The sequence below is a fragment of the Mustela nigripes genome, chromosome 4, assembly GCF_022355385.1.
Source record: "Mustela nigripes isolate SB6536 chromosome 4, MUSNIG.SB6536, whole genome shotgun sequence".
NCBI lineage: Eukaryota > Metazoa > Chordata > Mammalia > Carnivora > Mustelidae > Mustela > Mustela nigripes.
Genome location: NC_081560.1, coordinates 70,829,763 through 70,846,806, shown reverse-complemented (window position 1 = coordinate 70,846,806; position 17,044 = coordinate 70,829,763). Strand labels below are relative to the sequence as shown.

The 17,044-nt window shown below is 41.1% G+C and overlaps 1 protein-coding gene across 4 annotated transcripts in view; it reads right to left on the bottom strand.

Moving 5' to 3' along the window:
• CDK6 (cyclin dependent kinase 6) overlaps positions 1 to 17,044 on the bottom strand; it is a 239,358-nt gene that overhangs the window by 117,850 nt on the left and 104,464 nt on the right. For all 4 annotated transcript variants that reach the window (XM_059396854.1, XM_059396855.1, XM_059396857.1 and 1 more), the window contains exon 4: positions 8,960 to 9,127. In XM_059396854.1, the coding sequence (XP_059252837.1) occupies positions 8,960 to 9,127 (168 nt within the window). The remainder of the gene's footprint in view (positions 1 to 8,959; positions 9,128 to 17,044) is intronic.

The following is a 17,044-nucleotide window of genomic DNA, read 5'->3' as shown; positions in this document are numbered from 1 at the left end:
CGGTCCCCACCTCACTGAAATCACCCGGCGTTACATAAGGTACAGATAGTATTCAACCTCACTGTGAAATCTATCAACCAAAGTCTACCAGCAAGCAGTCAGAAAACACATCTTTCCATGCGTTTCAAATCATCGTAACCTTTCAAAAGTAATCAAAACAAAAAGAAGAAAGAAGAAAGGGAAGGGTGACTTCAGAATATTAAAAAAAAAATTTTTTTTTAAGATGGCAGAAGAATAGAAACCTTGTAGCTTTGTATAAGTATCCAAACCTAGAAGTAGTAGAGACTTTTTCTCCCTTATTTTGGGGCTTTTATGGCCAAGTTGTTAAATTTACAGCCCCACTTTTAGATTCTGCCAACCTTCAAAATAAATATATGAGCAGCGCTAAAGTAAATTCTCCTACGCTTTCCCCTTCTTTCTTTTGGATGTTTCCCTGAGACCTGAAGGTAGATTATTCCTCCACAGCCAACTGTAAAATTTAACATTCAAATTTATGAGGGATTTAAAAATCATCAGTATCCTTACAGACACCTGGGGCAACAATGTCACTCAAATTCTGTGCTTCATGCACTGGAGGAAAGGAAAACAGAAAGCGGGAGCAACAAGAGGAATAGCTCAGCCACCCAAAGAGCATCACTCAGAAACAAACGTGCCATCTTAGCAAGAAGGTCGATGAAATAGGAAAGATAATTAATCATCACAAAGCAATCATATAAAAGTCTGAGCTTTACTTTTAGAAAGACCTTCACAGATGAACACAAACATGTACCTAATCTACCTCATCTCCCTAAGAACCCAAGTCAACTAAATCAGAAACTACAACGCAGACATTCTCAACCTTTTCCTGTAACATCATGGTTGTTCCAAAGATCCCTAGACATCTTAATTTTTAATTAAAACATACCATACAGAAAATATTAAGTGTACAAGCGGGGGAGGTGTATGAAGGTTTGTGATCTTGAAGGAGGATGAAGGACAATGATTATCTGAAAGTTAGGAATGGCTACCCAGACAGACATTCAAAGCGCAAATGCTACTTTTCAGGGCTCAAGTTGCTATGAGGAAGTGAAGCACGCAATTGGGAAGATAGGCTAATAAAAGTCACGTCTAAAACAAAACAACACAAAAAACAAAACAAAACCTCCTAAAGACCCCCCAAAAAAACCCAACCCCAAACAAAAAAATCAAAAACAAATAAAACAAACAAAAAACAAAAACAACAACAAAAAAACCCTAACCCAAAACTAAAACAAACAGAAAATAAAGCAAAAAAACCCCAAATAAAAACCCAAAAAACAACCACACACACAAAAACACAAACACTTTAGATGCTTATAACTGATGATGCTGTGACCCCAGCAGCAACATGGAAAATGTGGTTGGAAATTCATTCACTGATTCACTGGTGAAAGCCGGGAGCTAGGGAAGAACTTAATGAAGTTCAAGGAGTAGTGAGAAATTTAGTGCGGTTAGACAACAGGGAATAGGTGTTGATGTGAATGGGGCTGGTCTCTGAGTGGGAGGGCAGGAGGGTAGGGTTGGGGCTACACTACAAAAAGCCTTCGCACGGCATGCTTACAGGGTTGGCGTTCACTCTTCAGACACTGAAGAATCGTGAAGATTCATTTTATTAACTCATCACATATTTATCAAGTGCCCACCATGTGTCAGGAAGGTGCTGTGGGAAACACTAGAATAGCATAAGATGTGGATTGAAGGAATAAAAATGGATATATCCAATGTAACAGAAGTTCAGTAACATATCTCAACAAAGGAACGTACACCAGGAGTCTGTCAAAACCAAAGCAAAGTGATGACACTGCCACCTCTCCTCACCTGGATGTAAGTAATGACATTTATAAAACCACAGAAGCTCACATATCCTAAGAATATGTGAAAGAGGAGGTAAAAGTACAAGTTACAGAAACATTGTTTTACATTCAGTTCCAAGGACTGTGCCTTCTACTCCTCTGGATGAACATGAACATATCTGAGTTAGGCAAATTTTGGGGAGATGAATTAAAAGATCTCATTAAATAGGCTATTCTGACCAGCCCCTGACCAAGCAAAGAAGGCACATTCCCGTAAGAGTTATGGGTTAAACATAAGTCCCAACAAAACTTCTTCCATCTTCTGGATCCCTGAGAAAACTTTGCCTGCAAAACCTTTCTATAGTACTTGGTCTTGTCAACCTTAAGTTAGTGCTTGGTCTGGACACTCAGACTGGGCCTCCGGTTCTGAGATTTGAATGGCTTCACACAGGGTGTTTCCATAACAGTATCTGAAAAATCAGGTGACAACCAGACCATGTCTATATGGTACCTTGACAGGACATGGTGGCCAAATGGATACATGGAATCAGAGAACATCCTGTCCTTTCTTCGAGTAAAACACCCTTCAGGCAATAGCATTACAGTTAAACTGTTTTCATCCAGAATTAACTGGCAACAGTGATCACTTAGGAAGGAGTTAGAATTAGGTGAGTCAAATGAATGACTATTGTTTATAAACAAGGAAAGCAGTCATTTCATTAACTTCACAAGTATACATGGTTCAGCTATACACCCACGTGAACAGACATACACCCACACAGCAGCCTTCTGTACAGCATGGAGATGCTCAGCTTCCGACACAGGAGAAATTCTCACCGCAGTCTTCAATGCTTGCCTTCACTGGGGAGGCAGAGTTCACCTATCAGATGGCAACTCAAAATGGGTTTTACTGCCACTGAGAATGTGCGCTGAAGGATCTGGATGGGTTCTCATGTTTGTGTTGGCTCTGGCATTTTCCACGTACCCAGCCCTGGGAATCCTAAAGAAAACGTGTCCTGTTCCCAGCTCTGTGCACTGCCCCATTGTGTTCCACTTCCCTCACTGGTGAAAGTGAAAACGAAACCAGCACAAACACTCCATTGTTCACTATGAAATATGTACTGGCAACTGGAAATGTTCACAAAACAGACCTGGTTGTGTCATGGCAAGGGGATGTGGAGTGGGGAGGGAGTTACAGGAGCCTTTCCGGCTTCAGAGGTGTGTCCTGCACTTTCGCTGAGGTGCTGAGGCGACAGACCTTTGGGTTTTTTCCATTATACTTGACTCAGGCTCCTGGTCTGATTTACTCAGTATGCACTGGCAGCGTCTGCAGGCTTCTGTGGGAGCAGCTCGGCTGCCTGAGCTGAGGCACAGACCTTGCCAGGTCTCCGTAGGAAATACAACACGCATGAAGAGGAAACAAGCATCAACAATTTATTTGCTCCTGTAAAAGATGACATTGTTCTGCCATCTCTGGTCCCACTTCACTTTGTCAACTTGGTGGTGCTGGCAGGGTACTGTGAAGTGAACTATTTCAAACACAAACAGAAAGCGAGTGCAGGCTGGGGGCTGCTGTGTTCCAGCAGGTTCCCTCAGGACAATGCTGCTGACCTCTCTCAGCATCTCACTGCCCTGCAAGGGTGTGCGAGGAGAGCTTCCCTGATCCCCAGCCTACAAGGGTTCCTCAGACACAGGACCCAATCAGACTGTGTCCCTTCCCTTTACTGGATGTCAGTTTCTATCTATTCATTTCTTTTTGTGATCATTGTGATGAGATCATGAACTCCATGAAAGCAAAGACTGTGTCCACTTCTAGTCCACATCATCCCTCAGGTTCACTGACAGTGGTCGGCACACGGAAAGGCAGCAGCAATTATCTGCTGACTGAATGCTCAGTCCATTTCATGACTCTCCTCCCTTAGGTTTATCATCAAGTTTTTGAATATGCACTGGTTCTCTAGTGTTTACTAAATGCTACCAAACTAGGGTTAGAGTAGGAAACCACCCATTGCTGAAGGCGTGAGAGTGGGATGTGAGGAATTGGAGTTTTTATAATACTTGAGGTTTTAAATAAATGAATGATCTTAAATAATTTGGGGAATTACTCTCCAAGTGAATCCTTCTAATTTGTAGGGCTGTCAAATGAAGTATTCCATGTTTACTGTTTATTTGTTGTTTTTTGGTGATTTCTACAGAGAGGAAGATGTTTTCAGAACAAGTCTCTCTCTCTTTTTAAGATTTTGTTTATTTGAGAGAGAGAGAGAGCGAGCTAGCGCAAGCATGGGGAGGGGCAGAGAGAAAATTCCAAGCTGACTCAGCGCGGAGCAGGGACCCGGTCGCAGGGCTGGATCCCATGGCCCTGAGATCACAATCCAAGCTGAAATCAAGAGCTGGATGCTTAACAGACTGAGCCACCCAGGCAGCCCCACAAGTATCTCTTAATAGAATAGATGATATGGGGGGGGGGGAGACCCTTGGAGAGGGGAATTTAATTCATTTAGTGAAAATTTCATTAAGTCATTACAAAAACGGGAGAATTTCTTACTCTTCCATTATGGTACAAAGTGGAATTCTCCTCCAAACTGTGTATTACACACAAACACTGGAGGGAAAATGCTAATTGTACCTTTTGTCTAATGGTTGTAGAAAGGCCCTCCAATTGCCCTGAAAAGTCACTGTAAGGCTTGTTCACTGCAGAGCAGAGATAGGTATATGGCAGGCCATTCCTGAACTTGACCTCTGCATGTGAAGTTACAGAAACACTAACAGGCACAACCTCACTTTAAGGTGTAGAATCCTCTCTCTCCACAGGCAGCTTTCTGATGACTGTCCTGGGAGAGCATCTGGGTCTTCTGGCAATGACATCTGGATATAAAACCATTAACACTGGCATTGCTCTGGACGGTCCTTGAAAAGTTCCATGTTTGGTGAGTGTAGCATGGTGTGTGCATGGCTGGGATTATACTCTTGGTGATTTTTAAGGGGGCAGACACACACAGGAGTGAATCAAGAGAATGCTTGGGTTTTCCTAAGCAACAATCCATTTATAAGACGTTCAAGTCTGCACACGTGTGGCATAAGTTTTATTCTGAGGTCTACATAGAAAAATCATTGAGCCAGGGGAAGCCTGGGTGACTCAGTCCCTTGAGCATCCGACTCCTGATTGCGACTCAGGTCTCGAACTCAGTCAGGGTCCTGAGATTGAGCCTATACTGGGATCTGTGCTGGGCATGGAGCCTGCTTGAGATCCTCTGTCCCTCTCCCTTTCCCCTCTCTCTGCTCTCTATTTCTTTCTCTTAAACAACATGACCACCACTACCAACAAAGGTAATTTAGCCAGGAGGTACAAGTTCATGCCTCCATGTTCTCTACTGTGTCAAAAATGTGGCATGAGCTAGTTGCTTTTAATAAGACTTAAAATATATTTTAAAAAATACACTGTTTGAACTTTTGTGGACTTTCTGGTTGCCCTTTGTAGGACCCAGTAACTCCACAGAACACAGTCTCACGTCCTCTGAGGTACTGGCCTACGGTGTGGGGAGGAGGAAGGGAGTGAGGGCGGGAGGTGAGAGCCAGAATATTAGTTCAATTTAAATTAGTTACATTTCCCCAAGCTGTTTACAATCTGTTTGGTGAGTTCAGACTCAACCTGGTTACAAACTGCTTATCCGAGTCTCAGTTTCCCCACCTGCCAAACGAGGCAGTTGGTAGAGAGTTCTCCAAACACTGCATCCAACGGCAATAGTACCGTGTCACCCTGCGTGCTGCGTAGACCAATTCAGGAAAACAGTAATAAACATTTGACAACACAGAACTATGAAGACTGCTCCCTCCTTGGGCTGCGGGTCACAGTGCTTCATGATGATCAGAGTCATCATCACACTGCTGGTGATGTCCCAGGTCCTGCTCCTCAGACTCTCCGCGGCAGACCTGCGAGCACAACCACGTGTGACCAAAACTGCTGGCCGAGTGGTCGGTTGCTCTTTCTCTCTTTTATCCTGACAGACGAAAATGAGTTGCACCATACACTGCATAAGACATGGAAAGTACTTAGAAATGTCGACTTTAGAACGACTCTAAATATCATTTTAGCTAGCCTTGCAGTCATTCCACTGAATAAGCATGTATTACTCAAACACTTCTGTCACCGAGATTATATAACCCATGAGTCATGATTCTTATACACGTCACTTCCATGTAATGGAAAGAACCTCCCTGTAACCTACTCTCTTCATCCACAAACGTCGTAGTATTTCAATACTGGTCATAGGAATTGATGCTCACGGTTTCAGATACATTTCTGATAAAAAGAGCCCACGGCAGGTATTAGAGGTAACGGGGGTCCCACCGCACTTCACAGCCCCAGCTCCTTCCTGCAGCACAAGATCTCACACACACAGTTATGTGCGTCCCAAGCCCAATGTGCCTGCAAACTGCTGCCCTCAGACTTGGGTGAACACATAGGTGGTACAATCTACCGTCCGGAGGAAGGACCTATTCGGTCAGGGAACTGCAATGCCCTGAGTGTGGTGGGGTGAGGGTAGGGGTCTTGGACTCCAGTCAGAGTATCTCCAGCTGGATTTGATGCTCCACGGACAGAGGCCCAGCTGGCACAGGGCCAGTGTGGGCTCCCCGCAAGTACGAGATCCAGGCCAGGGGCCCTGCCTGCCTGAGTCTAAGGCATTCATGGTAGCCATTCGCATCTTCATTCTACTATCTTTAAATAAACAGGTTACTGTTACACAGCCTAAGTCACGCATCACCCACAGCTATGACTATGGTCCACTCTTATAAGAACTGCCCTCAATTTTTTCTCAAAAGACCAATTCCTTCAAGGAGCATACAGCCTGATACAGAGGACCCTAAAAATAATTACAAACAAGCTAGAAAACAGTATTATGAAAGACATGAGTAAGATGTCCCTCTGGAAACACTGAGGGACTGATTTCTGCAGGGAGTACCCGAAGGGGACATCTGAGTCTGGCTTTGGAAGAGAACGAAGGTAGTAGCATTTCTCATGGCCCTAAGATGGGAGTTTCGAATCAGTTAACTTGTAATTCCTTTAACATTCCACAGATTAAGTTGATTCCCAGGTCCTGTATGACATAACCCACTAAAAAATGTTTATTTCCAGGAAGTGGAGTGCAGTCTTTTCTCTTCAAGAAATTCTAAAAATAAATACCAGTTCAGTCTGAAAAACTGATTTTAAGTCTTTATATATCACCACGTCTATGTTAACTAATGCATCACTAAACTAAATGGACTTTTCCTTAAATAGAAAAACAGAAAACAATGGGAAAAATTTTAAATGCAGTACCCTTTAGGAATCATAACCTTTATTACCGACATTAAATTCCAGCTATCATTCTTGCAAATAACGTCCAATTTGTTGCAGTGTCTTTCCCAGCTGCTAGTATTTTTTACTTTCTATCACCACAGGAAATACAGAATATAGAGTACAAATCAGACATTGAAAAATCAGGTATTTATGACAACCCCTTCCCTTTTCTCTATGAAATAATCTGTCTACATTTTCCTGCCTGAACATATCAACTTTCCGCAAGAATGGAATGTTAATTGATGTTACGCACAAGCTGGGCTATCATTCCTCAAATTTAGTAAGAAAAAAAAAAAAAAACCACCCAGAAAACAAACAAAAAATCCCCAAACAAAACCAACTGGGTTTCCTGTTTTTATTTATGGTTTTTTGTGCCCATGCTTCCCTCAATGAAAGTACTCAAGGAGCTCAGCTCCTTCCATTTGCTCCCCTGATAACCACTGGAATGACAAAGCCTATTTTAAGCTTTTCCTCAGGGACTCCAAACACCATGCACAACTATATTCTAGGGAAGCCCACAACCTACCTAACCCTTCCCACCAGGGAAACCCACAGACTCAGCAGTTCGGCTGTGATCTTATATGAATACAAGGGCTCACTCAACCCAGCCCAAAGCTGAGGCGTATCCTTTAAATACAATCTACTGTCTTGTCTTCTGAAAAGTATGATTTATCTTTCAACAATGGTGACACACTCCAAGGAAGCTTCTGTAAAAATTCTGATGCCCCAGGTAAAGCATAAAATGCTGAGAAAGTATGTGGTCTTACATGTCCAAGATGTAGTCTCCATATTCTGGGGGTGGGGAAATGGAACATTTTTGTAAACTAGACATTTTCCTAAGACAAGTTACCTCAGCGAATGTCTAACTGCCCTTCTGTCTATTTCTCAGCTGAGGCATTACTGGAATTTGGGTAAACAATTCTTTGGTGGGCAGAGTATCAGCCTCCTTGTAGCCACTGCCATCCCTCAAGTCATTAGGATGACCAAAGATGCCGCTATAAATTTCTCAACAGTGCCCTCCACCCAGGACCGTGTGGCCCCTCATTGAGAATCGCTTCAAGGCTAGAGATGGACTATGTAAAAAATGGCATACTGACCCAAGAAGAGTCTTTCTCTTAAGGTTTAATCTAATGCTTTGAGGACAATTTTTATAGTCTTCATGGACCCAAGGGGATTCTCAGCATCAACCTCCTACCCCAAGGAAGTAGGACAGTAGAGGGACATTCCTTGGCTTTTTGTATTTCCACATGAATTCACTACATGTAAAACAGGTCTTTCAAAGATAAATATTATCAGTGCCTACTGATAGGCAGCGGTGCGCTTGGCGGGGTGGGAGGGATGGGTGCTGCTTGTTCATGGGGCATCCTGGTTCACTGTAAATTTAATTTCTTCTTCATAGTCAGCACCAGAGCTTCAGAAGAGAGCTTTCACGAACAGACAGATCAACATTCCTGGAGCTCTTCCTCCCTAAACCCTTGAGCTGTGTTTCCCCAGACTCTCTGTATGCAGCTTTGAAAACAGTGGTTATGAGAAAAAGCATTTGGAAATTTTTAACTGATTCCTTTCTAGTGGCGACAACATAACAGACTATTTCTGCAATGGATCCTGTCCGTGACGAGCCAAGTCTGGATGTGCCTGTAGTTGTAAGCAAAACCCTTTCTTTCTAGCCCTGCTTTTTAAAGGGCGCAAGACATTTTGTACCCCAACCCGACCAGAGGCAGTGATAATCTCAGGGGCATGGTATGGGGGCAGTACATCATTTAATAGAGGAAATATAAGCTTAATGAAACAACAGCACATTCCCACTCACCACTGAGGTAAGAGCCATCTGGAAACTGTAGATGCGGGCAAGGCCGAAGTCAGCCAGCTTTATTTGTCCGCTGCTGGTCACCAGAATGTTCTGTGGTTTTAGGTCACGATGCACTACTCGGTGAGAATGAAGAAAATCTAGACCTCGGAGAAGCTGAAACATCATGTCCTAAATAAAATGAAAAAAGAAAATCAAGAAACTGTCAAAACAGAATTCAACATGCGGAATCATTAGCATTGGAAAGCATTTGACAAGTGTTTACGGAAGAAATCCATCTGTCTCCCTTCCCACCTCTCCAGTCTCCCAGTCTCAAGGTCACTAACAAAAAATTTCACAATGACCTGTATTCTATGAAAGGAAAATTTAAAAATAGTTTCAGGTGGCACTGGAAATATTCTGGAGGAAGAATATCAAACTGGTGTCTATAGTAAACTCGGGGGAGGAAGTAAGCAGTAAGACCGAGATACTTTTTATTTCATGAATTTTTATACGGTTTAATACGTTACTTACACAATTAAAACCAAGTAAACGGTAGTAATATAATGGGAATCCCTATTATTTTTATAACACCTAACACTAAGCAATCACTACATGTCAAGCACTGTTCTAAACACATTCTGTTTAGGAACTCAATATACAACCCAACACTGGGTTAATGATAGCATTACCCTCATTTTATAGGCCAAGAAACTGATTCACAGGTATATACAATTATCTCAAAGTAACAACACTAGCCAAGAAGTCAGTCGTGATTCAAACCACAGTCTAGAAAAAGTGGGTTCAAATCCCCAAAGAACTCCTTTATTAGATCAATGACAGAATGAGTACATAAAGCCAAGTAAGCCATTTAACGTCCCCCAAGCCTCCATTCCCATCTGTAAAACGGGAAAGCAACAAAACTTACTTCACAGGATCATTGTTTGTAAAGCATTTAGCAAAGTAGTAAGCATTCAATAAATGGAAGCTCTTAATGCTATCACTACCAACCAGCATGGATCCGGCAGCAGGGGGGACTTCCAAAAAATAAACCAATGTCCCATCTTTCTCTAACTTTGGAACTGGTAAAATGAGAAGTTTTAAACCCAGAAACAGTGTGTGAAAGTAGGAATTCAAGATACTGACTATTTGATCCTTTGAAATCTTGGGTTAACCAGACTGACCTACCCTCCCAATACCCACCATATTGTACAAATGGTGTATACAAGGGAGGATGGAATTATTTTGTTCATATAAGGATTAGACAAATGGGAAGGCAGCATCATGGGCTTCAGAGCTGGCAGAGGCTGTGCGGACATCCTTGTTCATCAGATGGACCTTATTTGGTTACTGGTTGACAGTACTGGTTTTTCCTTCAGAGCTGGGAGTTCTGTCTTTATGTGAGGTCTTGTTGAAAACCAAAGCCTCAGTTTTCCAGAAAGCGAAGAGAAGACAGTGCTCACTTTTTATAATATTATGAAATTACATGAAGTAACATCTGCCAAGGGCGGGGGGGAGCTTTGTGGAACATGGTAAGCATTCAGTCAGTGACCATCACTCAAGTGTCCTGTTTCCCCAGGGAGACAGACACAAACAACTCTAAGAAAATGTGGCCAATGACAAGGTCAGCGAATCTGCTGAATCCTTAGCATTGGAAATTCAATGTCACAGGTGTACTAGAATCCCTCGGAGATGCCCGTCTATGGACATTCTGAACTAGGAGGGTTTACCTTCTAGGTTTTCAAAGGCAGAACTCTTTAGAGAAAACTGCACTGTTGAGGGTCAGTCCTTTAAACCTGGGAACCACTGCAGGTCACACACCTCACAATGCACACACTTTTGGTGTGAAAATGAAGCATGTGATGTTTACAAAAGTAGTGGGGTAGATCAGTCATTACCGGAAATGTATGCACATGACTTGTAAGGCCTGGATTTTAAACAGCATGATTAACCTAAAGTAATGCCATGCTAGCCTACCATCTTTCCCTTCTTCTACCCTCAACACCACCCATTTAACACTGCACAAAGAATAAATCGGTTTGGTTCATTTTTCAGTGCTCAGATAGTTTAAGCAGGCCATTAACAGAATAAAAATTTTAAAATTTGAACTAGTTAATTAACAGTAAAGCCCATCTAAAGTTTAAAAAAAGCCTGAACCACAGAGTTAAAAAACAAAAAGTGTGTATGGCTTTTATTTGTCTATTTATTTATACAAGATGTACATCTTTCTTAACTACTAAATTGGTACATGCTTAAGCATCTAACTCTTTTTTTTTTTTTAAAGATTTTATTTATTTATTTGACAGAGAGAGAGAGAGAGAGAGAGAGATCACAAGTAGGCAGAGAGGCAGGCAGAGAGAGAGGGGGAAGCAGGCTCCCTGCTGAGCAGAGAGCCTGATGTGGGCCTTGATCCCAGGACCCTGAGATTATGTCCTGAGCCAAAGGCAGAGGCTTAACCCACTGAGCCACCCAGGTACCCTAAGCATCTAACTCTAGATTTCTGCTCAGGTCATGATCTCAGGGTCATGAGATGGAGTCCCATGTGGGGCTCCATGCTCAGCATGCAGTCTGTTTGTCCCTCTCTGTTCCTCTCCCTGTTCTCTCTCAAATAAATAAATAAACAAATATTTTTGTAAAAATCCAGAGGAAGAACATAAATCACTCAAAATCCTACCATTTAGAGAACAGAGAAAACTTTACCATTAAACAATTTTGCCTTTCTGGTCTTTCAAAAATTACAGATGTTGCTATAGTTATAGGAATAAATATATAGTATTTACATCTATATACAACATACAGCACATATAAAAATATTAATATACACATGTATTTATAAATAAAAATTATTATTCTGTACACGTTATTTTGGGGTTGTTTTAAAGGCATTTAACAATTCAATATGAATATTTTTGCCATGTCAACAAAATTCTACTATATATATATATTTTTTTTTAATAGAACATTATTTTTTTAAGATTTTATTTATTTGACAGAGATCACAAGTAGGCAGAGAGGCAGGCAGAGAGGAGGACTTTGGAAGAAACGACAAATCATTACGAAGATACTTGAAACTTGAATAACAAATTTGAAAATATTGTAATTTACACATTATAAGGAGGACAAAAATGATTATCATTGACTGTGGTTGTTTATGCCTTATTTTTTGTTTTTAAGTAGTTAGATTGTTGATGTATATTTTTGTCACTTAAACCTTGAGGCCATGACTTTGTCAACATAGATAAAGCCAAAAATCCAGAATTGTCCGTTGAAAGTTGTCATTTCTGTGATTTACTGTATGGTATAAATTATGTGTTTCGTATCTTTTGGTACTGATTACACCTTGTAGTTGGAAAAAGACCCAATAATGTAAGTTTCTCCCATTAGAAAAGCTTGATCTAAGTTTTCAGTTTGCTTGTTTGTTTTGTTTTTAAAGAAATGACAGGACTGAACCTCTAGAACACCTTTAAGAAATGATTACACAGCTTTACAGATTTCTAGTATTCAGAGTGAAGTCCAGAATCTTCTCAGAGTATGTCACCAAGGACAAAACCCCACCCAAAGTCACTGGGAGCCAGACTTCATTCCATGATGATGTCCTGTTGAAACATACTTCCACGACACCTGCTTCAGAAAGATGGATTGAGGGCCCCAAGTGACTATTTATCGTAAGCAGGACTAGATGTTTAAACCTTTTCTACTGGAATTATGCATTATAATGTTAAAAGGTTTAAATCTGTATTTAACTTAAAGAGCCTTAATTGGCAGTATCTGTAGTTTCATTGCCTTATATCACCAGGATTACTGTGAAATATGTGTTTCATATAAAATAGATTAATTTAGATTAAAATCTTGAGGAGCTAATTTAAAAGTATGTCTCACAATACTGTAAACTGAGATTGAACAGGTAATAAGCTTAAGAGTCCTTTGAAATGTCTTTGATCCAAGCACTTCTTCTGATTCTGAAGGAAAGGTGTTTTTTCCTGCCATGTTTAGTGTAACAGTTTTATTCATACATATCATTCTCAGGAATTGGGACCATGTCTTACTCTTCTTTGTGATTGGAGTCCTTGACATAGCTGAGTGTATTTTCCCTTTGAGATTAGGTGTTCCAGTGAAAGACACTAAAGATTGAGGAGGGTTTCCATATCACACTTACTATAAGTCTATAACATGCCTCAAACTGCCTCACAGTTGAATTACTGAAGATCATGAGACTTGAGCGAAAAATTTTAAATCATTTAATTCAAAGCTCACAGAGTTCAAAACTCTTTTGCAGCTGAATATTGTAGGATTAAAAGAAAACCCTGTATGCTCACCAAAAAAAAAAAAAGATTTAATAGCCTAGTAAAATCTGAATACATAAAATCAACTTACCATAAATCTATAAGCATCATTTACATGGAATCAGCATTACATGGGTTGACACTACTTAAACTGTGCTGGTTGTAATAGTTATAAAGGTAACAAGCCATTCTCATGTACCCCAGCCTTTAAATGAAGGGGGACTAGACTCTTGGTAGAAGTTCCAAAATAATATAACTAAAACCAAATAATGATTATGGCATATCCCAGGGAAGAAAACCATGCAGCCATTAAAAATCATGTTCTAGGGACGCCTGGGTGGCTCAGTTGGTTAAGCAGCTGCCTTCGGCTCAGGTCATGATCCCAGCGTCCTGGGATCGAGTCCCACATCGGGCTCCTTGCTCGGCAGGGAGCCTGCTTCTCCCTCTGTCTCTGCCTGCCATTCTGTCTGCCTGTACTTGCTCTCGCTCCCCCCCCCTCTCTGACAAATAAATAAAATCTTTAAAAAAAAAATCATGTTCTAGGGGCACCTGGGTGGCTCAGTGGGTTAAAGCCTCTGCCTTCGGCTCAGGTCATGATCCCAGGGTCCTGGGATCCAGCCCTGCATCAGGCTCTCTGCTCAGCAGGGAGCCTACCTCCCTCTCTCTCTCTCTGCCTTGCCTCTGTCTACTTATAATCTCTGTCTGTCAAATAAATAAATAAAATCTTTAAAAAAACAATAAAAAATGGATCATATACAACAAAGGTACTGTACATTAAACTGGTAACACATTGATTTAAGGTAGAGGTTATGTTTAGGAATAGAAATAAAAGATCATGATCATCTACACATAAAAGGTGATGGTAAAAGCCGTAAAGAAAAGAAGAGCTCTTTAATAATAATGAGGGCTGGTCCTAGAATCTTTTTTTGTTTTTGTGGATCAAGAGTATATATTTTAAAATTCTTAATCATGGTAAAATACACATAAACATTAAACTGACCAGCTTAACTGTTCTTGAGTGCAGAGTTTAGTACTAAGTATATCCACACGGTAGTGCAACCAAGCTCCAGAATTTTTCCATCTTGCAAAACTTAAACTATACCCATTGAACAATTCTCCATTTCTCCCTCCTCTCCGGACCCTGGCAACCACTCTCCTAACTCTCTGTCTCCATGAATTTGACTACTCCAGTTACCTCAATGTAACTGGAATCATACTGTATTTGTCTTTTTGTGACTTGCTTACTTCACCTAGTATAATATCCTCAAGATTCAACCATGTGGTAGCGTACGCCAGAATGTCCATCCTTTTTAAGGCTGAATGATATTCCACTGTATGTATTTTCCACATTTTGCTTATCCATTTATCTGCTGATGGACCTATGGGTCGTTTCCACCTTTTGGCTACTGTGAATAATGCTGCCATGAGCGTGGGTGTCCAAAGATCTTTGTAACCCTGCTTTGAATTATTTGGGATAACACACACACACACACACACACACACACACACACTCTCTCTCTCCATCCAGAAGTGGAACTGCCAGATCTAGTCCCAGCATCTTTTAAAATCACAGTTCTCCCGTAAAGTGTGGTACAGTGTTACTACATAAAGCAATGGAGTAGAGACTAACAAAGCCATGTCTGGGTCGGTTGGCAGGTCATTTCACTCACTCCTATCTCTGTGTCAGGCAGAATCTGCTGTCTCCACATGAAGCTTACTGTGTGGCACACACCTTTATCCTACTTCAAAACTTGATAGAAGTTCCTTCATGCTTCCACTGATTAATTCCCCGACAAGAACAATGGACTGCAAAGACTGCTTTATAAATAGGTTCCCCCCGCTTCTCATTTTGATCAGAAGTACCCAAAGAATGGCCATCCAAAATCACAAATGGCAAAACAAATTCTGACAAAGCAAAGTGGGGGAGGTGGTTAAAGGAGGTTCCTTAAAACTTCAGATGAACTGGAAAGTTGTAATTCATGAATTCAAAGCAAGCAATAAATGGGAAGATCTGGAGAGGAGCTACAAGATTCCCATGTGAGCTCTGTTCCAGTCAAGCTGTCTGGTCTTCCTGTCACTTCATCACACCGTGCACCGGCCAGGCCAGGGTGGGGTGGGGGATACGGGATAACTGAGTAAGGGCAACACATCACTGTGGGACTCTTCAGCAGCAACAAAGGCAAGGCCTCTAATTGCAAGTGCTGACTTTCTATTTTTACTGCTTCTAGGCAACTGGATAAAAGCATAATAGAAGTGGCTTTGTATGCCAATTTTATTAATAAAATATGTATTCTAAAGAGGGAATGAAAAGAATCCATATATTATTCATTCCTGGAAGTGATGATAATGCCAAAGTAAGAAAAGAATCAGTCTCAACTAACTAGAAATAAGAAAAGAACAACTAATTTTCACCAAGCCTGGAAATGTTGGTATGTGAAGGAGAATGTCATGATTAAACGGACAGTCTGAAAGAAGGAATCATTACGCCACAAGGATGGCTATTATTAACCCACAGTGAAAAGTCATCGGGAATTGAAACTACAAATAGCAATGTGAATTATAACTTTTTTTCAGAGCAGGATATAAAAATCAGCATTGCATAAATAAGAAAATACAAAGCACAAGTGCCTAGAGGTTATTGACTAATGATCTAAATGATTTTTGTCCCTATGCACACTGTTTTGTGATCTTTTTAAAAACATTTAACAACACACTGTGGATATTTCCCCATTTCAACACATATTCTTCATAATAATTTTTTAAAACAATATGCTTTTTAATGGCTGCATCTGGAATAATACCTTCTTATCTTTCCCCATTCTTCCTTCTCATTTCCATCTTTTGAGAATTTTCCCCTCACTTAGTACTTCCCTCCTCTCCGAATGAGGTAATGTGTTACAAAAGTTGGTTTTCTGCTCCAAAGCGGAGCATATTATTATTTGCCTACTGTAGTAGACATTGTTGGTTGTCAGCCATGATGAACTGGTCCAAGGTAATCATATTCCCATTTGTTAGGAACTGACCCAGGGATGGACATGAGACCTGGCCAATGAGATGTATGGGCAAATTTGCTCTAGAGTTTCAGGAAGTGTCTTCCCCTTTATAAGAGGACCACAGTAGAAAATTCTTGCTGTACTCCCTCCTCACCTCCCAGCCTCCACCCCACCATCCGTGCATCTTACACTAAGTGCTACTGTTTGAGGATATTAACTTGCAGTTGTAATAACCATCTTGAAACAGAAAGAGAGACATCATCGCACTCATAAAATGCCTGAGTGCAATGAGGTTAAGGGTCTGGGTTTTTGATGATATTGTGGAATAGCTGAATCAACTTTGGGGCTGCCCACCTCTGGCCCTGTTACAGCAATAATGCCCGTATTTAAAGCTATTTTGCAGTTGAAAATTATTCTAACAGGAGTGCCTGGGTGGCTTAGTCGGTTAAGAGTCTGCCTTCGGCTCAAGTCATGATCCTGGAGTCCTAGGATCGAGCCCCATTGGGCTCCCTGCTCAGCGCAGAGTCTGCTTCTCCCTCTTCCACTCCCCCTGCTCATGCTCTCTCTCTGTCTCAAATAAATAAATAAAATCTTTAAAAAAGAGAGAGAGAAAGAAAACTATTCTAACACATCACACTTAACTAAAATTATATTAACTAAAACCTGTTAAGGTCACTATCTCTCATTTACAGCCCTCTTTGCCTAACACCTCCCCCCAGCCTCCCCAAAGGGGCTTGTCCCAATATTCTTTTCTTGTTGCCCAATTATCACTTCCAGGTGGTTATCTTTCTCTCTTTGAGACTTATACCTCCTTCAAGTTTCTGTCACCACAT